This window comes from Vulpes vulpes, chromosome 1, assembly GCF_048418805.1.
Source record: "Vulpes vulpes isolate BD-2025 chromosome 1, VulVul3, whole genome shotgun sequence".
Taxonomy (NCBI): Eukaryota; Metazoa; Chordata; class Mammalia; order Carnivora; family Canidae; genus Vulpes; species Vulpes vulpes.
This window is the reverse complement of record NC_132780.1, coordinates 132,709,262-132,736,822: the sequence shown is the minus strand read 5'-3', so window position 1 is coordinate 132,736,822 and position 27,561 is coordinate 132,709,262. Positions and strand designations below refer to the sequence as shown.

Here is a 27,561-nt window from a genome sequence, read left to right as displayed (position 1 = left end):
GACTAGCAGTGCTCAGACTAGGCAGTACGTATCCAGCCCTCCTGTGGGAGATGAAATGTGAGCCTACAGCCTGTAGCTGTGTAGCTGAGCAGTTGACTGGAGCCTGTGCACCTGTCCGGATCCAAGTTGTTTCTTTCTTTTTTTATTTTTCCAAGTTGTTTCTTAATCCTCAGGACAAATGTGAGTTTCTGTCATGCTTGGAAGATGGGTGGAGCTTTAGGAAGGATTTGAATCTAGCACCCCCAAACCTAGGTGTGACCTCCATCGTAGTCTTCCATGTGCATGCTGACAGAAGCCAGGATGTGTCTCCTGGTGTTGGGGCCCTCTGGTCTCATTGCTCCCTGGGACACGCCCAGGGCATTTGCTCTGGGGATCAGAAGCCCACCAGATTTCAGTCTGAGGCACAGTTTGAACCATTTTGAGGTGTCTTCATAAACTGAGTTTGTAAAAGTTGTGCTTTGTCCCCTAGCCTTGTCCCTTGGGAAGCCTAGACCCAAGTGGAGCATACTGATATGGCACATTATTGCTTTCTTTAAGTGACTTGCGTTTGTATTTTGTGCATGCCAGAGGCATGCTCTGGAAGTCATTGGGCAGCTTCAGCCCAACATGCACATCAAGGTGATGGCTCATTTGTATAGCTGTTGCTGTTACATCTCTTTGAAGACTGTTGACTGGTCCTTACTGCTATACTGAAATAGGGTAGCCCAGGAAGAAAAGAGCCATCACACTGCATATAGGAGTGAACTCCTGTGTCTAGTTTGAATGGACAACTTGTTAGAATGAAGACCTCAACACTGTGGCACATGTTGAGTTACTATTAACTGAACTCCAGACTTTATTTAGATTTTTTAAAAAATATGGACTGCTTCATGAATTTGCATATCATCCTTGTGCAGGGGCCATGCTAATGTCTATAACATTCTAGTTTTCGTGGACGTATTGCTGAAGTGAGCATAGACTTTCTTTAGATTTTATCTTTCTTTAGATTTTATTTCATCGTTCCCAGCATCTGGTCTGTGGTACCACATGACATGTAGTTGTCTTGGCTTTAGTCTCTTGACCTGTGACAGTTTCTCAGAGTCTTTTCCAGAAAGTTTTCATGACCCATGACTGTTCGGAGGAATAATGGCAGGTATCCTTCATAACATACCCCAATTTGAGCTTCTCTGATGTTTTCCTCAATTTATTTAGACTAATGTTATGGATTTGGGGAATACTACAGAGATGAAGTACCTTACCAGGGGGCACCTGATATATACATAACATCACTGGTGATATTAACATGGGTCACTTGATTAAATTGTTTGTTGCCAGTTTCTCCATTGTAAAGTTACTGTTTTTCTCTTTCCCTATTCTTTTTTTTTAAATATTTATTCATGAGAGACACAGAGAGAGAGGCAGAGACATAGGCAGAGGGAAAAGCAGGCTCCCTGAAAGGAGCCCGATGCAGGACTCAATCTTGAAGGGAGCCCAAGGCAGACGCTCAACCGCTGAACCACCAGGCGTCTCTCTCTTTCCCTGTTCTGTTCCTTGGAAGCAAATCACTAAGTCTGTCCACATTCAATATGGATTGGGGGATATATAGAATTAAACTCCATCTTGTAGAAGGGGAAGTAACTACATACATTATTTAGAGTTCTTATGTAAAGAAATTTATCTCTACTTACCCATTAAGTCATTTATTTCTATCACTATGGACTCATGTGTATCTAATATCTATTTTATATTATGAGTTATAATCCAGTACTATGTTATTTTATTGCCTAAATTGTTCCAGCTTTGGCCAGAAGGAGCTCTTTCAGGTTGCACCTGTATCCCTGTGACATACTTCTATCCTTTGTTTTTTTAAACACTTTCTTAGTTTCTGATATTACAAAGATATTCCAGGCTCATCTTATATTTTCCATGTCTTAGCCCAGAATCAGCCATTTCTCTTTTTCTATTAACGAATGCTATTCAGAAACCACTGGGCACTGGATATGTTCAGTACTACTGGGCTGTTATTACTTCTAGGCCTTCTCAGCAGACAGAGCTAGGTCATGTGTGTATACATCCTAACCTCTGTAAACAGACTTATCTATCATTGTTTCTGTGTTTCCTCATCTGTATATATATTAAGATAAACATGAGTTTATATTTCTGTCTCTGACTTTAATCCGGTACCACAGAGTTCATTTTAGAATGTTCCTTTCTTGATCATCTGTAATATCCTTCTTCAACAATAAGAAACCTTACTCTCCCACATTTCACAATTCATTTACTTATTCAACTCCAGTTAACATGTACCCATGCTATGCATGTATTATAACCCATAACCCTACAAGGAACAAACTTACCAGTTCGAATATTTTACTGATTTTTTTATTATCATGTGATTTGATCTGTGATGCCAGCCTTTAGACATATGCAATGTTTCTAACATTCCTACCATAATCTGAGATGTCTTTTTACATCAGTATGGTTCCTTAAGATTATGGAGTTGGGCTTCAAGTAAAGTATTTTCCTCTTTTTTTTTTTTTTTTTTTTTTAAACATGGGGCTTGAACTCATAACTCTGAGATCAGGACCTAAGCTGAGATCAAGAGTTGGATGCCCAACTGACTGAGCCATTCAGGCACTCCAAAATACTTTCCTTTTGCTCTGCATTTCTAATAAATCTAAACTAAAGAAGTACAAAGTTTGTGTACTCTCGTTAGTAATTGATCATACATTTCTACAAAAGGAAGTTTATACTTATTATTAAAGTTATATACTTATTAAAGGTTTTATATGTAAAAGGGACAAGCTGAATGAAACTATTTATAGTACCATTTATCTCCAAAGTCCTGGCTCAGATTCTTTTTGTAAAACACCTTAAGGCAAGACATTCTAAAATCAGTTTCTCCATTGGCTTTACTAACCCATAAACGTATAGGCTTGGCACTTGATTCTACTTTATTGACTACTTCTCTAGGACATCCTGTTGGCTCATTCTTGTTATTGGTACCAAAAATCATATATGTTTGTTGGTAAAGATATTATGGCCTGGGAAATGGGACTGACTTAATATAGCTGTAGTTCCCTGAGTTCTTGGATTCCCAAGTTCCTGTTGAGAAATAAATATGAGTTGGAAAAGCTATTCTGAGAGTTGAGTGTTCTTAGTCATCAGTGCAAGTTGGCGTTTAACTTGAAGACTGATCTCGGGTCCATCATTTCTGTCTCCAGACCTCGAATCCTGTATCTAGAAGGTGTAGCCTTTCATTCGATGACCCCTATGATTCCTTCCATCACAAGTAGTAAAATACATGGCTGGCAGTTCTTACCTCAGTAAGTAAGGCATTCTGGCAAGAATCGGATGGTCAGCCTCTCTGAAACAAGCTTATTTGGTCCATTTTGATCACCTTTTTCTCTTTAACACACGCTCATTCTCACACATTCTGCATGGGACAAACACATTTTGACACATGAGGGCTGGGGATCCCTGGGTGGCTCAGTGGCTTAGCGCCTGCCTTTGGCCCAGGGCGTGATCCTGGAGTCCCGGGATCGAGTCCCGCGTCGGGCTCCTGGCCTGAAGCCTGCTTCTCCCTCCTCCTGTATCTGCCTCTCTCTCTCTCTCTCATTCTCTCTCTCTCTATCATGAATGAATGAATGAATGAATAAATAAATAAATAAATAAATAAATAAATAAATCTTAAAAAAAAAGAAACATGAGGGCTGGTAGCGCTTATTTCGATGGCTTAGATTATACCATGTAGAAGGTGTATTTTGCTGTTCATAATGACCCATCATGGTAATAATAACTTGGGAGGATCAGAGCTGGAGTGTTCATTGTTGGATGTTTATAAATCAGTGGTTTCTTAAATGACCCTCTCTTTATAGCTACAATGTAAAATCTGTGAACAGTACGGAAGAATAGCCACAGTAAAGAGAGTGCAGTGGCTTACGTATGATATGGCCCAATGAGTTATACGAAAGAAGTTTTAGTTCTTAAAGCCAGGGGAGAAGATGTCATTAGTCTTATATACCGGTAATAGTCTTCAGAAGACTATCTTTTCTCTGCTTGTAAGCATTTAGTTTCCTGAGCAAAATGAAGGAAGTGTATGACCTGTAACTGAGTATGTGAAACATATCATGTGCTTAAAAGAACTTTGGAAAATAGATGGGTGAAAGAGAAGTAGTACGAATTAATGTACTATAAGGGCATATCTGTTTGAGAAAAACAAAAAATAAAGTGAAGAAATGTTGGCTTTGGTTAGAAAGATAGGCTAGGAAGGCATGGAATGAATCTTCCTTAGCTGCCTGCCATTGAATTGTTTTTTAAGGCCTACGTCAAGTTGGTTTATGAGATTGACTTAAGAGCTCTGAATGAAGGTCCTCTGACCTAGCACCATCCCATATTTCCAAATGAAGTGGCATGCTGCATATCCTGTGTTAATCAACAGATTGAAATTTTCTGGCACAAGTTTACATGAGGATTCACATTTGCCTTAATGAAAAATTGTGTCTGGAATGGATTCCCATTCCTAGGAGTCCTGCTAGTGCAGCTAGTGGCTGCAGAGGTGCTAATTCCAGAAGTGAACAGCAGATGTCACTGCATCTCTGCTTACTACAGTTCTGGCTCCTTAGCTGGGTTCTGCCTCCTAGCTGTTTAATGAAGCTCCCAAACCACCTAATGCAAATGGGGTATTTATGGCCTTCATCAGACACGGAACCCAGATTGAAAATTGAGATTAAGCACAGCCTAAGAGTGTTTTCCCCAGTTTCTTTCACTATTCCTTTTAGTATTGGGGCGGAGGGTTTCCTATTCTTAATATTATCTGAATTTCTGTGTGAGTAACTAATGGAATTTATTAGCCTTTTTGTATCAACCATTTAGCAGTTATTCAGGAGATTTGGATAACTTTTCACATTTGCTTCAGCTGGATTCATACTTAAAAGCTTCTTGGCCTTTCTGTAGCTTGCTTTTTAAAGGCCTTCCTAGCAGGAAAGTTGATGTCACTGTTCTCTAAATTGAGGTACAGAACATCAAAGGGAACTCTTTACTCTTCTATTTGAACCCTTTGCTTTGGCAGTTGAGGAAATAACTGAATTATGACCAAAAAGTCCTCTTTTTAAAACACATCCTTATGGTTTCAGTGTAGATGGTAAGGCTTCTCTATATGACAAAGGCAAAGTTGGTGTTAAATTGGATTATTTTAGAAAGTCTGGGCATACTGAATTTTTGGTATCTTTTGATCACATAGATCATTAGAAAAAGAAAACACCCCAAGTGATATTTGTCTTAATATACTCATGGTTAATGCTGGTTTACACGTGTATCCTGGTGGTCATTATTACTAGCTCCCCTCTTTACTCTCAGTTGTTCTATTTGGACAGTATGTTGTCATTCTAAATTGCTCAAAGAAGTAGAGAGGAGGTAGTTGGTAAGTTGCAATTTTAGTAATTATAAGCATTTTTTGGCTCAAGAATTATGCCTGCCCTGAGTTTTCTATTTTTTTTTTTTAAGATTGTTTTAAAATGAATTTATTCAAGGTAGAGAGAGTGAGACAGAGAGAGAGAGAGAGAGAGAGCGCACAGGGCGGGGGAGAAGGGGAGAGGGAGAAGGAGAAGCAGACACCTCGCTGAGCAGGGAGCTCAACACAGAGCTCAATCCCTGGACCCCAGGATGAAGTGGAAGGCAGACACTTAACTGACTGAGCCACTCAGGCACCTCTGCCCTGAGTTTTCTAGTTACATACATTCAAACCAAAGCAAAACCACGAGCTTATAATTCTGAGTTTTTAGGTTTCTATCTATAGATCATTGTTCTCTGGAACAGTGATATCCAAATATGGCTGTGCATCAGGATCAACTGGTAACCTTTTAACAGATACTTTCACAGGTCTTACCATAGACCTATACTGAATGTGTACTGGAGTTTGAATATGATATTATCAAAAATGTAGAAATGCATGCAATGCAAATGTAGTGGACTACTTTGTCAGCCAGCTTTTAAAGGACATTCCTTCCTAAGATTTGGGTGGCTTTGAGAGGCATTTTGGAGTAATGGTGGTGGCTGCTTTGGGTCTTGAAGGAATGCCTATCACTGACATGAATTGCCCTTTTGTTTCAGATGTCATCTGGGTGATTCTCAGTGTGGAGGTGGGTGGACTTTTAGGAGTAACGCAGCAGCTGTCATCTTTTGAAACGGAGTTCAACACACAGCCACATCGCAAGGTAGAAGGAAACTTCAACCCGTTTGCCTCTCCCCAAAAGAACCGACAATCAGATGAAAACAACTTAAAAGACCCTGGGGGTTCCGGGTTCGACTCGATCAGCAAAAACACATGGGCTCCTGCTCCTGACCAAACCGAGCAAGATGAGAATAGACTCTCACAGAACTCTGTAAATCTGTCCCCCAGCAGTCACGCAAACAACTTATCAGTAGTGACTTACAGTAAGGTAGGTGCCCTCGGAGAAGAGGAGAAGGGGTAGGTGGTGGGCCTTGGGATTTGTGATACCCTTTCATGGCAAACCTAGAAGCCTAGAATGTTCTTTAAGACTGCTTAGCTCTCCTGCCAACAGCAACAATACAAAAACCTACCCCTTCTCCCCTCCCCCTCCCCCATCTTCATGTCCTGTGGATTACTTTATCCACATTTATAATTTACTGCTGTCTCTCTGCTCTGGTTTGGGTGTTGAAAGAACAAAGTTTTTTACATTTAGCATTTAAAAAAATAAAGTCAAAATATCACCAACTGTCCTTCCAGTGTAAATGTATACTAAACCTAGACCACATGCCTTTGGAATCTCTTCCTGCTTTGTTGTTTTTGTTTATGTTTTTACTTTGGCTTTGGGTGGGGCTTTCATTTTTCCAAGGAACAAAGACAAACTCAATTATATATCTAAATATTGTTGTTGGGCTTTCGCTTTATTTACCTTATTTGCATGTCTTCTTGTTGATGTATTTTCAGTCTATTACGGCCTGTCTACCTCCTCACCCACAACCCAGAGTGGCCCAAGTGATATTTTGACTTTTTATGTGTGGGGCAGTAAGTGAGAGAATTGTTGAGTTCACCATGAATTTAAATATTTTGATAGTTCTGAGACACTCTTCTCTGTGTTTGATTTATTGATCTGCTTCTCCTTGCTAGCTGATTAAACAGTGTCTTCTACCCTCTGCTAAGGTGATGATGGTTCTTGGTTGTTGGTTTTGGTTGGTTGAGTAAAGCCTTGATGCTGAGCACTCACAGTTACAGATGTTTCATATGGTACGGGCCTGTGAGCATTCCTTTTCATTCTTTTCTGGTTAACAATGCTGTGTATTAGGCCTAGCACCCCACCCTATACAATCATATAACTGTTAAGTCTGCCCTTGCATCATGTTGGGATTTACCCTCAAATTTTGAAAAATAAGATTGATGTTTATTTGAGGACAAATTGTCTGTAATAAGAATGGTATTTTTCTGACTAATGCTTTATATATGGTTCAGATCAAGAGGCAAATTAAGAAAAGAAACCTGGTGATGTGAATCCTATTTCTCCACACATTCTAGTTAGTAAGAGAGACTTCATTCAGTAGTGGTGTAACAGAGGATTAATTTTTTTTGTTGTTTGAATGGTTGTCATAAAGGATTCTGTGGAGTCATGTTAGTTGCGCAGGATATAAGAGAAGTCAATTGGCAAGACAGTAAAATGCCTGTATTTGAGTCAAGACTTCATATTGTAACACTATAATAAAAGGTTTTTCCTCTAAGCTACTATTTCTCCAGATTTTCCTCCTTAAATTTAACCCTCCAGAGTATAACCATTCCAGGTAGTTAAGTGAGCCAAGCCCTAGGGTAAGCATGTCCTGTTAGAATTGGAATTTGCAGTTGAATTCAATGGGAAGATGAGAGTCAGAGGAGGCAAAATGAGTTGCTTTGGTGCTTTGTATAATAGAAGCCCCTCTCCCAGTTGTGAGTTACTTGGATCAGTAGTTCCTGTGGTTTAAGGAGGCGGCTGTTCTTGGCCACAGCACTGCACTCATCGTCCTAAGTTGTGAACCTGTTGTTTGCCACTCCTTTAGGGACTGATGCCTTTTCGCCAATTGGTGATTGCCCAGGCCTAGGGGGTGGGAGCTAGGGTGGGATTGGCAGGGGGTCGGAGTGGATTACCTACCAGCCTTAGTTGAGGTCCTACCATGTTGTCTTTTTTTTTTTTTTTTCTTTGAAGGACTGGGCTATGGTGAGGGTAGAGACTATTGAGATTTCTTGAGGTTGATGAGGTTGATGAATTCATGGTATGTTGCCTTTTTTTTTTTTTCATGAACTCTGTAGGATCATTTAGAAGTAATATTTGCAAGAACCACAGAGAAAAGGTTCTCAATGGAGATGATATTCAAGAAGACTATTGGCTATAATGCATTGAGAATGTGGCACTTAAGTCCCAAAGAAAAACTGGAGCCTCTCTTGTTTCTTTCTCTCTTTTTTTCCTTCCTTCCTTAAAGATTGATTGATTGATTGATTGATTGATTGATTGATTTTTAAGGTTAAGGAAAGGGCAGAGGAGAGGAGGAAGAGAAACAAGCAGACCTCCGTCTCACTGAGCAGGGAGCCAGTGTAGGGCTCAGTCTCATGATCCTGAGATCATGACCTGAGCTGAAATCAAAAGTCAGTCACTTAACTGACTGCACCACTCAGGCACCCTTCTTGTTTCTTAATTTAAGGAGAATCTTATTCAGAATGCATTTATGTGTGCATCTAGCAATTTCTCTGAAAGGATTTCTGGTTAAAGTTGAGTCAGCTCCACCTCTTAAGGCAGTAAGAGAACAGGGTAGGGTATAGACAGACATCACTAAGTATTTATTAACACATCTGTGCACATTTTAGATCAGTGTACATTGTTCAGATGGAGACTTGAAGAATAAAAGAACTTACCCCTATCAACTAGCAGCTTACAGTGCAGTAGGGGAGATGAAATATGCATACAGCAATTAGGAAACAATTTAGTTAATAAGTATGGAGAGACAAAAACAGTCAAAATGTGCAGTTTGTGTGTATGGCTGTGGATTAAAGTTAGGGCAGAGAGGAAGAAGAGATTGAGTTGGTCTTTTCAAAGGATAGATTTGGAAAGAGGAAGGACAGTGGAGAACACTTCAAGTGCTGAGGGCAGAAGGAGTAAGAGACATGTTCTCTTGTGGGTGACAGAGATGGGTTCAGTTTGCGGTGCTTTTCTTTGAGAAGCAGTGGATGAAATAGTCATAAATGGCTTTGAAATGAATTGAGACTGTACTTAAATGGATATCTTAAAGCAGAGCTTATTCATAATGCTAAACATTTGTGTTTGGCTTGAGAATACAGATTTATTTTTATTTGTTTGTTTGACACAGAGCACAAGCAGGGGGGAGCTGCAGGCAGAGGGGGAGGGAGAAACAGACTCTCTGCTGAGCAGGGAGCCTGATGCAGGCTGCATCCCAGGACCCTGGGATTATGACCCAAGCCAAAGGCGAAGGCAGACACTTAACTGACTGAGCCACCCAGGCACCCCCAGATTTATTTATTTTTGAAGGCAGGCATGCTTGAGTCAGCTCAAGAGTATGCTTGACACAGTGATGAGATCGGGTATACCAAAGTTGTGTTTTAACTATTCCTGTATGGGAAGTGTGTTGCCACGTACTTTACATGTTTGATCTCATTTTTTGGACAAGAAAACAAAGCTCCAAGGGATTCAGTAACTTGCTCAATATTACATAGCTATTGAGAGGCAGAGTTGGAATTCCAATCCAAGGTGCCACATTATTAAAATGTAGTATTAGTAGGTAAACCTGGGCTCTCCCTAGATCCTCCTGTTGGGCTGGAGGCTGTATTTGGTTAAAGCATTTACTGAGTTGATGATCGGTATCATCAAAGAGTGAAAAAAAGCAGAGTTGAAATAAGATCAGTGGCTCTAATGTAAACTGAAAATTACCTGTGGCATCTTCTTTTTGAAGAGTTCCCTTGCTTGTCTTTAAAGTAGTTTTCCTGGTTAATAAAAATAAGAACTTGGGGTGCAAAACCTTTGTGGTGTTTATAATGATTAGCACCCTTTGGTTTATTAAATGAGTGGAAAGAATGAAGGGAGCCTCTGGGCTTTAGAGTTGGGTTGTGTGTTTGCAGTTCACCCCAGGTGCCACCTTTATTGGATGGGGAGGAGGAGTACCTGATGCCCCCATGTCAGGGATCAGAGTAAACAGTAGATTTGACTTACTCTAAAATTCCCTGCTTCCCATTAAGGCTGGGAAAGAACATGATGCTCTTGGAAGCCCATGACCACAACTATAATAGATACGGTTTCCTACTGCCTCCATAGTTACAGTTTAACTTGGTGAGGTTGGTAGGATGAAATGAAAAGATTGCTTCATGCACCTGCTCTAGGAGGGCTGCATAGGTATGTCATCATAATGACACATATGGCAGTGCCAGGAACTGGACACCCCAGGAGCCCTTCCCCAGCTGTACTTGAATAATCATAAGCTCTCTGGACGCAGTGCTCCATGTCTGGGGGGAAGCTCTGGGTGGGAATGCCAGCTCTAGTTCCATCCCACAACCCAGAAGGCCTGGCCCCTCCCTGTGTGAGAGCTGTCAAAGAGAGTCAGAAAAGTAAGTATATGCTGACCTCCTCCAAATATTCATAAATCTGACTCCTTGCTTTTTGTTAGAAATTAGCTGGCCTCATTGCTCAATTGTGGCTGACCTGTCCCATGTGAACAGTGAGATCAAGTATTGATGAAGGTTAGGTGCTGTTATAGTGAACCCTTTCTATGTGATTAGCTCAAGAGCCTCTGAGGACAGTCACAGTAGGATAGGTGCTTACTCTGTTGACTCAAGGCTAGTGTTGCCATGCATTCTAGCTCTCTGACTCATCTCTGGAGGCCAGGATAGCTTCTGTTTGTACAGTGTGAGAATAGTTTAAAAAAAAATTTTATAGAGGTGTGGAAGGAGAAAAGTCCTGTTAAAATTAGATGGCTTTTCCCCCTTATTTGCCAGTAATTTCTTTAATATCTAAATGTTTTCTAAGAAGGCTTTCTTACAGAGGAAAAGCATGCCAAACAGTCTGATGCAGGACAGATGGTAATAGGCGTGTGGCTGTCAAAAACCAAGGGGCTGTACTTAAGGAAGGCCAAATGCTTCACTTCCTTTCTCTTAAAAAAGTAAAAATTTACACTGAGGGAGCTGAAAAGAATCCCAGATTCATTTATTTTGTTACTTGGCCTATGGCTCTTATTTTGTATTTGTTCTTACTTTAAAAAATGTTTGGAGCTGGTATATGTCATATACTCCTCCTTTAAACTGGATTACAGTCTGAGCCACTGTTATTACTTCCGCCAAGTGCTGGTTCAGAAGGAGAAACTTGTTATTATCTTTGTGGGGAGGTTCATCGTGCTCCTCCAGTGTCAGCCACTGCCGAGCGCCATCTGCCCTGCCTGCCCACATTCCCACCTGCTTCTCTTCCTATCTCTCTCTGACAGCCAACCTTTAGTATGTTTTGGCTCTGGAGATAGAGCAGGAGTCAGCCTGCTTTTATTACATCGGAAGTCAGCTCTCTCTAGATCTGCTACAATCTATGTTGACTAAGGCATAGAGGAGTTATTTTCCCTCCATTTAGGTGAGAGTTTAGAAATCTTAGTAGAGGTTGCCTGGGGAGGTTTGGAAAAGGCAAATCTTTTGCTATGTGGGCCTGAGGATATAAGGGTGATGGATCTTACTATCTATTTTGAAGTAGCCAGTTTAACATAATAATAGGGGGTGAGTTTGGGGTGGCATAATGGAATTGGGTTCAACATTTGCCCAGAGCAGAGGGCCCTGAATTTGACCAGAAGGCAGGTTGTTGGTGTCTGTAGCTGGGATAATTGGTTTTGTGAGGGAGTAGAGGGCAGTGTGACCTTCCCACTGCCATGGGACTTGAGTTTTCGCTCTCAGATGCCTACCCTTTTGTGAAAGGTTTAAAGATGATTCAGAGAGAAACTAGAAGGAAAACTTGAGTCACTTGATATTTTATCCAGTTTTTGTTTTCTTTTGGCAGGGGACAGGTAGCAAAAGCACAGGACACTCAGGTAAAGGCCAATCAGAATGCCGTAATTAGAACTATAAAACTACCATTTATTGAGCACTTACTATGTCCAGGCACTGTGCTGAGAACTTTTTAAATTTAATTTTTGTTAAAATTATCAATGTATATAGTTTAAAGAGCCAAGTAGTTCTACAAAGTTTATTACAAAAACACTAGTCGCCTCCCTTCCTCCCCACCCCCAGCATTTGCTCCTCAGAGGCAGCAGGCTCAATGTTTGATATGCATTACTTCATGTAGTGCACACAACAGTACCATGGTTCAGGGATTGCTCTCTTCCCTCCTTTGCAGTTGCAGAGACTTGAAGTACACAGGTTCCATGATTTGCTCAAGGTCATGCAGCTAGGAAATGGTAAAACTAGGATCTGAACAAAAGCAATTGTCTTTGACTCTTGAGCCTGCTTTCTTAACAGTGTACTGCATTCATAAATCATAAATAGTGTTCAAGTACATATTCTTACCAGTTTAGCTAACAGCTGTGGGTTAGGAGAGAATGCTTTCTATACTATAGTGCTATGTTTCAAATGAGGATCAAGCCAGTTATTAACTAAATATTATGTGACTTCTCTACTACTAAACCCTCTCCCCTCACAAGCTCTTATGGAAACTGTAGAAACCAGTTTTTCTCTCTAGCCTCCCAAAGAAAAAGATTCCCTAGACCCTCTATAGTTACTTGGGTTTAGATCTTTGCTGACATTGAAATTTCCATTAAATCACTCTTGTGACGACAACATCTGTACCGTCTTGAAGCCACAAAACCTGTCTGTATTCCTCTATTATGGCCAAAAGATATAGTCTCTGAAGTTTTACTTTTCTGGAATGAATTTAAAATCTCTTTTTGAACATGCTTATTCCCTTTAAAGTCAGATTTTATTTCTGTAAAAGCTATCTAGAGAAAGCATATTTTAGGCAAAGGGATAGCCAGTACACACCCTGAGGTTGAAGTTTACCTGGTTTGTTTAAGGAACAGAGTGGAGGTGAAGGAGAGTAGAGAAATATGAAGTCAGAGGATGGAAACTAGATCGTGGGGGGGCTTTGTGGGCAGAGGAAACCATTAAAGGGTTTTGAGCAGAGGGGTGATAAATAAACCCCTTGCCTTTGGAAGGGGGTTGTAAAAGACAGTGGAGTAAAGATGACACCAAGGTTTTTGGTCTAAGCAACTAAAAGGATGGAATTGCCATCGATGGAAAGGGAAAAGACTATGGTAGAAATGGGGAGAAGTCAGGAGGTCCATTTGAGGCACATTGGAGATTTCTTTAAATATCCAAATGGAGATGTCAAGTGGGCTGTTGTATATCCAGGTTGCATTTAAAGTTTAGGAGAAAGGTCTGGGTGGAGATACAAATCTGAGAATTGTGACATACGGATTATATGTAATGCTATGAGACTGGCTGCAGTCCACTAAGTGATGAGTGTAGAGCAGGATTTCTCAGCTGAAGTACTAAGACTATTGACATTTTAGGCCAGATCTGTCTTGAGGTGGGGAGTGGGAGAGGGTGTCTAAATGCATTGTAAGATGTTTAGCAGCATTCCTGGCCTTTACCCAGTCCCAGTACATGGCAGTAGTACCTTCCCAACCCCAAGTGTAACAACCAAAAATATCTCCAAACATTGTCAACTGTCCCTTGGGCAGGAAGATGACAAAATCTCCCTACTTGTGAATCATTGGTACAGGTAGAAAAGAGGTCCAAAGACCGGACTGGGCTTAATACTGTCTAACATTTAAACAAACCACTTCATGTTATTCAAAGCACATTTACTGTACTTATTCTCAATTTGTAACAGTCTCGTGACTTCTGTAGTTACACCCTTCATTTGACAAAATAGGGAAGTTGTAAGTGACTTGTTCACCCTCACATAGCAGATTAGGGGTGGGGCATGGGCTGGAACCCAGGAACCCAGTTTGAGTCTAGTGTTCTTCTAGACCACACTATGATGAAGTTTGCTGGCAGAAGCAAAGACCATTGGTTGTTCACTGAAAGTAGTCTACACTTACTGTCAGGTCGTAGGGACTTTCCCGTTCATCTTTTGGAGCCCCAAAAGAATTTATGACCAGGGAGGAAGCAGTGCAAAACTGAGGAACCTGTCCTGTTCATTGCCCAATTAGTACATTCTGTACCAGAAGGGAATTGTCAGGAAACTCTGGTTTAATGATATTACCATGACTCTCTTTTGAAAACCCAGAGGAGCCAGGAAAGTCCTCCCAGCCTTGCTGGTGTTTGTATTGGCATGGGTCATGTGTGCATTTTAAAAATAAATTAAGCAAACACTATGAGCCTTAGAAAATGTCTTTTGTTGTTTGTAAAGTTACTGTCTGACTGAAAATAAAAAGTATCTCCAGGAACTCTCCCCTTTGTCCCTCAAGAGCTTCAAAGTTGTTCAGCTCCATTTTATTTGCTTTGGGGCTCTGAGCATTGTTTTAAACTGGTTTGATGCTGGGCAGTCTTGTAGCTGAAATGCAGCCAGTGTTCCCAGGATTGCCAGAATATTTTATTTTGGTTATGAGGGTGCTTTTTCTTTCCTATGTTCTGAATTTAGCATTTTAATTTCTGATGGAAGTTCTCAAAGTAGGACTAGTGAAATCACAAGTTCAAACAGATAAGCGAAATTCAGAAGTGTGAGAAATTTCCCCTTGGTGTGTTCTCAGCTAAGTCTGCTGTAACTGTGTTCTAGCAGGACAGGTGGGGAATTCAAGGTTAGAAGCTGGGAGCTGTTGGACTTCAGGGGAAATGGGGGCTTCCTTAGAGTTCAGCTGCAAGGGAGGTTTTTTCCAAAGCTTTGGACACATCCACTTGCAAGGCCTGAGAATCTTGAGCTTTTTGCTGTGATTTCATTGCCCAAAGACCAATTAAAACTGCTTTATACAGAGAGATAGCTTTGATACTATTTAGTTCATAAATGAGGCCTCCGGTGCTCAACCCATGCTAATCCTTATCTTCAAAGAATTTACTGTCTGATTACATACATGTGACTAGCTCATGGGAAAGAGTAACAGCTAGTAAAGGAGTATATTGAGTTCCAGTTGACTTTTAAGTAAGTGTTCATATGAATTTTGAGGACGGAGAAGGCACTGGTACCTTGGTACTTGTTAGGTTCAAACTGAATTGGAGGGAAGAGGAATCACACGTAGGAAGGCCCAGAGGCATCCACAGGTGGTGTGTGTTCACGGGACACCGGCCAGCCTGCTACAGAGTACGGTGTGCTTAAAGAGGGTGGGGCGAATTTTGAAGGAAGACCTTTGAAAGCCAAGCAAAGGAGAGCCAATTGTTTAATGTGGAAAGAAGCAGAATAACAGCAACACTCTTGAGCAGGATCGTGGCAAGATGACAGCAAGTATGGCTGAATGAGACCAAGGAGAGACCATTTGTTCTCCTACCTCAGTTAGCCAGACACTGGAGGGTGGCAAGTGATTCTGTGAATTAATTGTAAAAGAGGTGGGAGACTGCAGTAGCCTGTAAGGAAGGGTATAGTCGACAGAAGGTTACAGAAATTTGGAAGGAAATTCTAAGAGGAAATGGGACCAGCCACCTCCCCCAGTGCTACAGCAGAATCCCCGCAGTGCAGCCAGCACCAATGGTGACAGGGCTAGGAACTTGAGTAAGCTTCTCTCTCCCTTTGGGTGCCCTCCCCAGTGAGACTCCTGTCAGTTCTTTCTTCCTGTTTAGGAAGTTCCTCCACCCTAGGAGGTGACCATGAGAAAGCTCTGTGTGCTAGCCCCCCACCTGGATTCTAACACACCTGCTATTACATGGGATTTGGCAGCTAGAATTCCAAATTGTAAATAACTTTTTCTGAAGTCTTTACTGAAAGGGAAAGTCAAACCCAGCCAGTGTTCTTCATCTCCTTGTTTTAGAACTATAAATTATATGTTTAATTCACAATCTTGTTTGAGTTTTATTCTTTATGGTGATTTTCTTGAGTTGCCCACGGTAGGGTAGGTGAATGCTCTGAGAGTTGCCTTTGGCCATAGGGAGCTCTAGATAGATAGGAGGAAGACTGGAGGGAGGATGGGAAGAGAGATGATGAAGAGAGGAAGAATAAGAGTTGCATGATGAGGGGCACCTGGGTGGCTCAGTGATTGAACCTCTGCCTTTGGCTCAGGTCCTGATCCTAGGATCCTGGGGTCAAGTCCCATATCAGGCTCCTCGCAGGAAACCTGCTTCTCCCTCTATGTCTCTGTCTCTCTGTGTCTCTCATGAATGAATAATAAAATATTTTTTTAAAAAAAGAGTTGCATGATGAAGGGTTGGATGGATGGGTAGAGGGAGAATGGATGGATAGATGACCAGGTCCCCAGCAGGATTGTAGAAGTTAGTTAAGAGCAACAGAAAAACTGTTACAGAGATAAGTATAAAAAATTGGTTTTGCAGGGCTTTTAAAAAAAAATCACACTTCGACTGAGTCAAGCTTTGAGCAGCTTTGGCACAAGCAGAAGGCTGTGAACTGAGCCTGCCCCATGATCAGCCCTCATGCATAAAAATAGGTTTATTTTCTTTCCTTTGGCTGGTTCTCATACTCATCCTCAGCCAGTGCATCAAATATATCTTTGAAATTTTGAGGACTGTCACATGAAAGTGGCTTGAACACCAGTGTGAAAGCATCTACAGAAGTACCCCTCCTGCTCACGTGGCCCTGCTCTTCCAGTAGGAAACCTCCTGGAGCAGTCAGCCACCATTGAGGGAAGGGTCCTGGTTTGAATTTTCTTGAGAGAGTCCTCATTACTCTGCCCATTATTCCAATAGAGACTTTATTTCTAATTAATAAGAGAAGAACAGGTTTGATCAGGGCTTGGTCAGTCAAGCCAGCCTTGTGAGCAGGGCCCCACCACACCATGTTTGCAGTACAGGATCAGGACAGAACTTAGTACTAAATCTTGTATTCTTCTGTGTTTGCATTCAGTGTAGTTAGTGATACAAAAGGAGCACTAGGCAGATGCAGCGCTGACCAGGACTGGCTCAGGCAGTAAGGCGGAGGAGGGCTCTCCTGGTGTTATCTGATGCTGCCATCAGTATACACCGGGAGAGCATGTTATTTCATAGCCCTGCAGCATACGCTCCTTTTGTTAATGTGCGTGAACCTTTTTATTTATTTAAATCACAAATAAAAGCAAAATAAAGACAGGTATGTGAAAGTGTCCATGTTGTGGTGCTTTATCTACACAACTAACTTCCAAATAGAAAAGGTGTACCCCAAAAACACCCTTGTAAGACACAACTTTGTTTCAGTAGGTTTTTCAGCCTCCTTTTTTTCTCCCTGGAATGTTAAAAACCAAATGGCTCATCAGTGCAGAGTAGTTCACCGTCATTCACTCATTTGTGTTACTGCTATTTGAGACTTACTGTATGCAAGGCATAAAGAATTGGTAGAAGCAGGTTCCACCCTCTTCAAGGGCAACTTACTCTCCTCATAGCCCCATACTTCCTACTGTTGAAAATTGATGAGGAAACTTTTTTAAAATAGTCCAGCTGAAACCGAACTCCTTCCTATCTTTTTAGTACTTTAACATACAGTTAATGTTTTCTCTGAGTGACAATTTTTAGTACTCTTCAAAAAGTTACTTTGATTTCTCTGTATTTTAAGAGAACTTTTGCAGGTGCACACTCACATAAGATTAGTGATAACCAGATCACTGGCTGAGAGTGACTCTGCTAATCCACAGGGGGCAACTATAAACTATTGTGAAAAATCACAGATTATTTTTAGGTTTGTTTGAGAACAGATCACAAGTACTGGATCTTAAATTGTCTTTTTTAGGAGATTGTGGTAAATGGGACTGAGTTATGTTTTGTCCATAAATGTTGTCTTCTAAAAATATTTAAAAATATTTTAGAATTTTAGCTAAGTTATGGCTCTCAGTAGTTTTTCCATCATGGAAGTTCAGTTCGGGACCTGGTCCAACTACTGTGATGATTCAGCTGGCCTGAGGCCAAGGTCTTTTTCCCAGACACCAAGGAACAGAGAGGCACCTCTGTCTTAGCTGGTGGGTATGGAGCTTCTGTGCTTTAAGAGAGCTTGCCTGCCCTGGAGCCAAGTAGAATTTAGGTCCCCAGGGCTCATAGCTACTGCAGCTGTGCAGTGAAGGGCTTAGGGAAGGCTGAAGCACACAGGCAGCACCTCAGTCCCCGTGGACCTAAAGGCTGTCTCTCCTTTGCCAGGAAAACTTTCCTGTCCCCTCAACAGATGTAGCCTTTGAAAGCCTTGAAAACTGCAACTCAAATAGGCCCTGGGGAACTGGCCTTTAGACTTGGAGTCAGATACAGGACTTCTTTTCAGGGTTTGATTATTCATACCCTCTCTTAGCATGGATAAATCCAGCCTTGCTGTTGGTCTCTGTGTGATGAGGAGTGATTCCTCAGAGAGAGAAGGGCAGCCTTCTGCACCAGACTCCTGAGCTTTGCAACCATGCTGATGGCCACAACTTTCACTTGAGTTGGTTTAATTCAGGGCTCTGTACTAACTACCACCTGATGCCCCTGTCCCTGTTTTTCTTATTAGTAGAGTCACAGCTGTTTTAGGAGAGGTGTCAGTTGAAGCCAGTTTCTTGTTCCTCTGGATGGAGGTTGAAGAGTTGCTAGGCCCAGAAGAGAATGAACGTTATCTCTATTACCAAACCCTGCTTTTAGGCTGGGGTTGGAGACATCAGCCACTAAAACCTGTTACACTGGGCCTTGGAACTCCAGTGGAACCTGAAATGTGGATGGGCCTCCTGTTTCAAATATACCTCCATCCCACTGCTAGGAAAGGCACTTCCTGCTTAGCTTCCTGCTTGGCCTCCTGCCATTGGATGCCCTGAACAAGCTGTTCTTGGAATCTCTGCCAGGCTTTTCCTCCACCACTAGTAATGCATTGCCTGTGTTCTGTGATCCATCTGTGACACCTATAATCCTGCGTGTGGGGAGTCTAGATGATAAAGTGGTTTTGAAATAGAATTGGTTCCCTCTCCCTTCCTTGATGGTAGTTAATTTGAAGGGTAGGGTGGGTGGGAATAGAGTTTGTTCTTCAAGCCACCTTTCTGCACCAGTAAAACATCAACAACTTCCAATATGCCATTCTCTGGATGAAAAGGGATTAGGTAGCATTTTTTTCCCCCAAAAGACACAGAACTTCAGCCACCAAGCTAAAGGCCAACAAATCCATAATCTAAGCTAGTTATATACCGCACTGAATGTCCAAGGGCCAAGGCAGTCAAACGTGGCAGTCTGAAAATGCTCATCGTGCTTTTGTTCCTCCCTCTGCTGGTTGTGCAGGACCCATTCTATTTATCTGTAAAATGGGAATGTGCAACAGCTCCTTAGCAAGGTCACGAACTCCCTTCTCCAAGCATTCCAGGCAAGTCACACGGCTATTGGTTGGATTTTAAGGCCCATGTGAAGTGTGTGGAGCTTTGGTCTGGAAGACCGTTAAATTTAGGGGAAAATATTTCATAGAAAGCCAATGCTGTTTGTCTTTCGGTTTTTCTTTTGTCTGTGCATTTTTTTCCTGCACAGAGACCTTTGAGCATTGTATTGGTTCTAACTCTTGTAGGAATCAAGGTCGTTACTGCCTTCCTTGGATTATTCCAGATGAACAAATACTGGGAAGTACTGAGGACACCTTGTTGTAAGCTTTCTATACTTTCTACTAATGGTGTGTGTGACCTCCAACCAGGCCCTACAGAATGGAGTCTGAGAGCCCCTTGGCTCCCCAGCCCACCCTTGTTAATCAGGTTGTACCATGGTAGCTGAGATGGTTACAGTCTTAGCCTACCTGCTGGAATGTAGTTCACTTGGGGACTGGCAAACATGCGGCCATTTTAAACACCACTGCTCTTACCAGTTATGTGCCCTTGAAGTTGGTCACCTCTCTGAGTTTGGAGATCTTGGTTTGTCTCAGTGAATCTTTGCAAGAATTACAGAGAATATGTTAAAGTGCCCCAGCAGCATCTCGTGTGTAGTTGATGCTCAATCCATGAAGGCCTGTCCATCCTCCAAATTCACCTGGTCAGGATTTTTTGTTCAGTGATAACCACCAAGCAGCTAGAGACATACTCCCGGTCTTTTGAAGCATCATGTAGAGGAGGGGGGAAAAAGGGAAAGCAATTTCAGTGCCTTCCACTGAAAACACTATAGAAACTTTAATCTCATGTTCCCTATTCTTGTCATCTTTGACATCTGGCCTAAGCATGACCAAAGGGCATCCTTTCTTAGAGTCCTATTTTTCAGTCTCTTGAGCCAGGCAGTATATTGAGTCAATACTCCTAGAGCTTGAAATCCTGGAAAGATTCAGAGAGGAACCCGAGACCCTCTGAGGGGAAAGGACCTTATGGTCACTTTGTGAGCTGGTGCAAAACTGGGAGCAGAACCCAGATCCCCTCCTCCCAGTTCTGAGCGGCCTACATCCCACAGCAGTGGAAACAGGGAGAGTCTTGCATCTCCAGGCTAACTACCTTCAGAGAGCCCTGCCTCACTTGGGACCTAGGAGACTGTGACCAGATAGATGGTATGACCCCCAGGCACTTGTGTCGCCAGGCCTAAGCAGCTATTTTAAAACTTGGATTTGGAACGGCCAATATTTCTGTGACTCAGAGGTGTCTGACACTCCAGATAGTAGTCTGGGAAATACCTGTCCTCTTTTAGTTATTAATTCAACAAATGTTTATTGGGTACCTCTTGGGCCAGGCATCATGCTAGATGCTGGGGAGATGGAAGCAAACAGGACAAAGTTATACTGAAAAGGATTCTAATCACTGCCAACCCAGCAAGCAGACACTGTTTTCCCTCCTCAAAGAAATATGTCATATTTTAATTTTTTAAATTTATTTTTATTTTTTTAAAAGATTTTTTTTATTCATGAGAGACACAGAGAGAGGCAGACACACAGACAGAGGGAGAAGCAGGCTCCCTGCGGGGAGCCCAGTGCAGGACTTGATCCCAGGACCCCAAGAGATCATAACCTGAGCCAAAGGCAGATGCTCAACCACTGAGTCACCCTGGTGCCTCTGTGTCATTTTTTTTTTTTTTAAGACCATCAAATTCTGACTGCCCATATCCCATCAAGCTAATAGGAAATTTCATGTCAGTCATTCTTGTGCCTTCTCACTCTCAGTTATGCCTAGTTTCAGGATTCTTAACCTAGTTGTCAAGCATCAACACTCTCCAGTCATTTGTCACAGTTATGGTTGAGGCATCTGCTCTTTGTACCCCTTTGGTCCATTTGGTCCAAGGGCCCAGCTGCCCATAGGCCACTTTAGGGCGTAGGACCCTAGGGAGGCTGGTCACCAGTTAACTTTTGCCCTCCTAGGTCTTGGCATTGACCAACTCTTTCCAAAGAACACACTCCAGGAGGAGGGTGGGAAGGTGGAGGGAGTCACAGGGCATCCTCCAGCAAGTTCATGCCGCTGCTTTTTGGTGTCGGCACATCTTGGTGTCTCATTCTGAATATAAGGGAAAAGTGAGACTATGAAGCTTTTTCCACCCAAACAGTACTGAAAATAACTTTGGGAATACAGAATAAACCATATTATCACATGGCAGGGGAGAGGCAGTGTGGGGAGAGCAAAAATCAGACTTGGTTTTAAACCTTGGCTCTGCCTTATTCTACCCATGTGACTTGGAGAGCAGGTCTTTTACTCTCTGCAGTCAGATGGGCCCGAGTTAAATGAGTGTCGTAATACTCACCTGGCTTTCAGGTAAGGTTTAAAGACAATGTGTGCAAAGCTGCTAGTACCATGCCTGTTATCTACGTGCTTAGACAGTTGCCATTTCTGCTGCAGTGCTGTTGTTGGTATAAGGGGCATTAGCCAGAAGGTTAAGGTGCAGAAAATGGTGCACTGGGATCTTTAGCAGAAAGGTTGAGACGTTGTTGTCCAGCAGAAAGGAAGGCTTTGTGACCTGGATGGAGGAAAGTTGACACTGATTGATGTAGCAGTTGAAAGATGAGGACTGCCCCCACTGCCTCCCATCTCTTTGGTTGGTGTGATGGAGTGGGAACACTTAAGGGCAGAAATGCTGATATGTGGCCCCTTGAGGTTTTGGGTGGCAAGGACAACCCTCAGGCTTTGTCTGTGCCTTGGGGCTTCCTTCTGGCTCACTGGGGACCATAGATTCTTTAACTTGGTTTAATTGTCAAGTTGTACCTGCTTTGTTTATCATAACTGACTATGTTCACTCTCTTCCAGGGGCTCCACGGGCCTTACCCCTTCGGCCAGTCTTAAACGGACACCGGCAAGAAGAAAAATTAACAAAAGACAGAAGGCCTGACTTTGGGGTGGGGGGGAGGGCAGGGGGTTCCTCTGGATTGCAGACCATACCGCATGGACCCCTGGCTCTGACCCCCCCCCCCCCCCAATCCTGGAAGAAGAGGAAGAAGCAAAACAGACTAGTTTTGAGTAAACTCAGTATGCATGTGTGAATGCTGAATCGCAGGAATGGTGTTGAGGCTACTAAGAAGAAACCCATGCAGCCGCCTTGGGTTTTGTTTATTAGGCATCAGTCTAACAAGTCATTAGGTCACTTGGGAAGGAAAACAAAGTTTCAAATGGGGGAAAAAAAGCCATCTTTTTAAACAAAAATTACTTTGCCTACAGACAGGTTGTAGTTTTGAGCACACGTTAATTTGTTTCCCTCTTTCCCCACTCTTTTTTTCTTTTCTTTTCTTTTCTTTTTTTTTTTTTTTTTTAAGGTAAGGGATAATAACCCTTTCTAGAATAGCTGCTTGCTCTGGAAGCGATTCAGGTTACAAGCTGGTGTGGCATGTTTGGGGACTCCGTGGGTCTGTGCTACAGGTGGACATCTCCTGTGCCACCTGACTCCGGCAGTCTCTGACCCCATTTGTTTTTAATGGCATCAGCCAATGAGTTATCACCCTTTTCCTCTTCTTTTCTGTTTAATCTTCTGTTGATTTACACCTTTGACATTTGTATTCATCAACCCTGTGGCTTGTTACCATCAGAACCTCTCTGAAGACCAAACTTCCCTGTGTGGCCAGCAGAGGAAGTCTTGAAGACAGATCTTGGGCAACATGGAAGTTTCTGAGGCCGAGAGGTGTCCTTCTGCACACACAACAATTCAGATTGCTTTTTTCCATGTTTCTCTTGGCAGAGAGAAATGCCATCACGCTTACTGCTCTTTTGGATTCTTCATACACAGTGGCTCCCCGTTCGCTCTGGAAACAGTGCCTCTGTATGTGTGTGTGCCACATGCACACACACACACACGAGTGTTGGTGCAGCTCACCAGCAAACATGCGGCAGGCAGGTGGAAAGGTGTCCGGGCTTCTCTGTTGTTAACAAACTCCCTTCCCTTGTTTCCCTCCCATTGTCTTTTGTGCTATTTTCACAGCCTGTTAGTGGAGGCTGAGCTGTTAACATATGAAGTTACAGCCCCAGATGGGGAATTGACCATGGGGAAGGGCCACAGTTACTGACTATGTGATTTGGGAGACCACACTTTGATGAAATGAGAGCACCCCCACCCTCAGAAGAATGCTTGGCTCTTGGGAGGTGGTGGGCGAGGGGCAGCCCAGCCAGAGCAGAAGATGATCGGCTGGCTGCCCACTTGGGCGTGTGGCCCCACTGGCATCCTGTGGATCCCAAGCAGATTGAGATGTGGACCTCTCCATGGGATGCTCGAACCAGGCTAGAACAGCTGTCTGCCAAAGATACAAGAATATGCAAAGTCCCTCTTCTCTTTTCTTCTCACCCCCTCCTTCCCTTGAGTCTTGGTTGGTTTGATAGTCGGGGATGTGGATCTAGGGTGCGGTTGCAGGGTCACCTGCCTGTTCTCACACCTCCGTCCACCCCAGGGGTGAGAGACAAGCAGAGAGACCGGGTGATGAGCGGCTGCAAGGGGTCATATAGCCTGGGTGTGGGTGAGGGTCTGCCTGCCTGTCTGTCTCTTGAGTGTCTGAGTTCCAAAAATGTGTGTTGTTTGTTCCTCCTCATCCTCTTCTGAGACTGTTGTTTTTTAAAGCTTGACTGTGGGAGAAAAGCTTGTATGAAGTTCCCCCTTTACCTCCCCACCTCCCAGAAAATAAAAGACAGGATAAGCTTTGGTCCAGTGGAAAAGTGCTGGGTGAAGGTGGGGCCAGCCTGCCAAGGAGAGCAGTGCAGCTGGGTCTGGGGTGAGACTACGGCTCACCCCAAGCAGCTGCTTCCAGTGCACACAAGTGCCCCGCTCCTGAGCAGAGGGAAGTCCCTCTGGGTGCCCAGGCCATCACTGGCCCAAGCCAGGGGCTCACCATGGCTTTTTGTCTGAGGGCCCTCTGAGGCCCAGATTGCCACTACTGTTGGTGCCAACCTCCTGGGACACTGCCACCCTGGAGCCCACAGACACCCCAGCCATTCTCCTGGTTTGATGGCCCTCAAGACAGCACGTCTTCAGCTACTGCTGGCAGGATCATGGGAGGCTTTACATCACCTGGTTTCTTAGCTTCCTCATCAGCCCCACACCAGGTGTCCCTTCCCCACTTCCCAGGAGAGGCTGTCTGGCTTGATTCAGCTGGGGCTTTAGTAGGTCACCATTAGTGAGTCTGGCCCTGCCAGAGGCATCCCACTCCTCCTCTTGCTTGGAGGCAAGGTGACTGTCCCAAGCACGTTGACTCCCCTCCCAAGAGCAAACCATTTCTGTACACATCCTTGGAGAGGTGAGCTCCTTGCAGAAGGCCAGAGCAAAGCCATGTGGTAGGAGTAAGGGATTCCATGGCTGCCCCAGGACCATTCAGTCCCCTCTCACTAGTCTGAGTTCTGAGCAGTGCCTGGAGCCCCTTCTCCTCCCCTGCCTAGTGTGGTGATAGGAGTGACTCTCTCAGCCCCAGTGTGCTCTGCTCCTCTTGGACTCTTCCCCAAAAGTCAGGCTGCCTCTAGGCAGGACCACCAGTGTCTGGCACCCGTGAGAGGAGGCAGACAGCATCCTTAGGGGCCTGAGCCCAGCGAGGGAGGCAGAGAGACTCAGGCCTGGGAAGAACCTATTGTGTGCATGGAGTGAGGTGTGTGTGGATGTGTGTACGCGTGCATGCCTTTTTTTTCTTTTTGCCATGGGGACAGTTGAATTTGGGGTATTTTTCTACAAGAAACAGCCTTCTCTCCCCCAGTAAGGATTGGCTGTAACCTTAAGCTCATCATAGAACCTCACCAGGACAGCTTGTGTGTGGCTTGAGGATGGCCAAGATGGGATCCCCAAATTCAACCAGAGCCCCAGCAGGAGAGGACGGTGGGGTTGCCAGGGCTCAGAAGTGCAAGCTGATTCCCCACCCCACCCTGCCTTGCCTTTCCTTCATTTCCTTGGTTGAGTGCTGGAGCAGCAGTGGCTGCCCGTCCAACCTGGACAGTGGTGTGTAGCAAGCAGGCTGGGTGGGTGTTTGTGGTGGGGCCTCTTGGTGCCTGGGAGGAGCTGAAGATGGGGAGGTTTTTCCTTACTGTATAAATGAATATTTGTATGATTAAATTAACACACACACACACAAAATCCTGTTTTCATGTGTGTTATTTTTATCGTGCTGTCAACTGCTACTCGCCATGTACTGCTCACCCCCACAGTGACTCTGTGATATGTGCTTTTTAGTCCCTGGGTCTTCTTTTTGCAAATGGGAAAACTGATTAGCCCTGGGGTTATAATTAGATCTACTGCCTTCCTAGCTTCAGTGACCAAAATGGTGAGGAAGCTCTTTCCAACGGCCTTTAGGTCCACAGAGTACTGTGCATCTATTGAACATCTTGCTATCCCCAGCACATAAGCACCAGCCAAGTTAGTGTTGATCTGCCAGCAGGCATTGTTTGGGCATTTACTGTGTGTTGGGTACATAGCACAGGTGTAGGAATAGCACAGGGGAAATGCAGAGCATCACGGGCATCTTCCCTACGGGGGAAAAAAGACAAGGCTTAGTTGAGGAGTCGTCCTCAGTCCTAGCTGGGCCCCTGGCATCCTAGATTTAGATAGAAGAGGGAATGCATCTTCTCTTAAGGTGGTTCCCATGGTGGTTGGGTTATAGTTCTTTGGTGGTCTAGGCACTGCTTCTGGCATATAATGAATTAGTTAAGTTTTTGTGGACTGGCCTGGCAATCTGAGAGTCAGGTAGGGACCATGTTCTAGGCAATTGGCAAACAAGCTTGGAATCTTCCCCCAGTACTTAAAAGTGATATAGGCCTATGGTTACCTTGTCGTCAGATAGCATGTAAAGCTATTTAATGACTTAACTGGCATGATGGCAAATGGTGGATTCACTGGATCCATCTCTTCATGTTGGTAGCACTTTTAAGAGCTCAGAACTCAAGTTTGTCCTTAGTCACAATCACCCCTGTGGTGAAGAGATGAGATCAGAGAAGGGGTTGCTTGAATCGTACAGGCTCAGACCCATGGCCTTGGCTCCCAGATTCTGGCATTAATTTCACTTAATTGCAGATTCTCAAATTGGCCTTCACCCTTGGCTGGCAAAGCTGTGTGTCCTAAATGATGGTGAGGCCATTTCCCCCTAGACAGCTCAGTGAAGGAACGGGTGGCCCTAGATTCATGAGAGAAATGGGGGTGCCACAACAGAACTGGCCTCTGCTCCAAGGGCCTAAATACAGGACTCGAGGAGTGTCTCTACTTACCCTGATACCAGAGTCCCAGGGTGTGGGCGCCTGGCCCAGAGACCCCAGTGGTGGGTGCCCTCAGCCCCGCCCCCACGTGGTGCGTGACAGCACACCAGCGTCCTGCTTCCTTCCAGGCGCCCCAGGCTGTTTGTTCTCTTCAGGGGAGGGCCCCCACCCTGAACCTGGGTATCTGGCAGCGCAGACCCACTCCCAGGCCCTACTCGACACCCCTACCACTGGACACCTATTTGCTTGGCGGAATCTGTTTGTCTTTGGGGCTGTAACCTGTCAAGAAGTGACCAGGCCCTGGGAGAGGGGAGCAGCTTTGATGGCAGCTCCTGGCTCAAGCTATTCCCACGGGGGCTGGGTGACAGGGAGGGGGCTCTTGCCTGGGGTGGGGGTGGAGGTGCTGGGGAGGCCGTTGCAGTGGTCCGGGCCCGGCCCTCCTGCAGAGCAAACAGGTCCTCGGGCCACTTCCCTGCCCTAGCTCGGGTTGAACCTGGGTGCCTCCCACCCTGTTCTCCAGAAGGCCCCTCCCTCACCTGCTTGCTGTGACTCGGCCGCTTTCCCAGACACCACCTGGTGTCCAGCCCTGTGTGGCGGCCAAGAGAGCAAGGCGCCCTGGGCACTCATGGGAGTGGAGTAGCAAGCAGGCAAGGCTGCTTTGAGCCTGAGAGTGTGTTCGAGTTTGGGGGTCAGGGTGTCCAGAGAATGGATTCTGACAGGTTAACATGACTGATGGATCGCAGATGCCTTCTCTTTTGTAAAACGTCCATGGCCATGTTTAAAAGCCAGGACTTAGATGGAGCTCTGGGGGATGGGGGTGAGGTGCTTAATATCCTTCTTAGCCCTTTGAGATGCTGTAATCTAGGGCAGTGCTTCACAAATCGAATGTATTAAATGCAACTTCTGATTTAGCAAATATTGGGGAAGCAGGCAAGATTCTACATGTCTAACAAGCTCCCAGGT

At 44.1% G+C, this 27,561-nt stretch overlaps 1 protein-coding gene and 1 non-coding gene across 3 annotated transcripts in view; one reads left to right on the top strand and one right to left on the bottom strand.

The window, feature by feature from the left end:
* The window catches only part of ILRUN (inflammation and lipid regulator with UBA-like and NBR1-like domains), a 93,759-nt gene extending 68,273 nt beyond the window's left edge, over nt 1–25,486 (top strand). For both annotated transcript variants that reach the window (XM_025990772.2, XM_025990770.2), the window contains 2 exons: nt 6,091–6,419; nt 22,201–25,486. In XM_025990772.2, the coding sequence (XP_025846557.1) occupies nt 6,091–6,419; nt 22,201–22,236 (365 nt within the window). In that variant the 3' untranslated portion in view covers nt 22,237–25,486. The remainder of the gene's footprint in view (nt 1–6,090; nt 6,420–22,200) is intronic.
* Nucleotides 852–959, bottom strand: LOC112914285 (U6 spliceosomal RNA). The gene has a single exon (XR_003233831.2). It is a non-coding gene; the product is annotated as a U6 spliceosomal RNA (small nuclear RNA).
* Nucleotides 25,487–27,561: the final 2,075 nt, after the last annotated feature.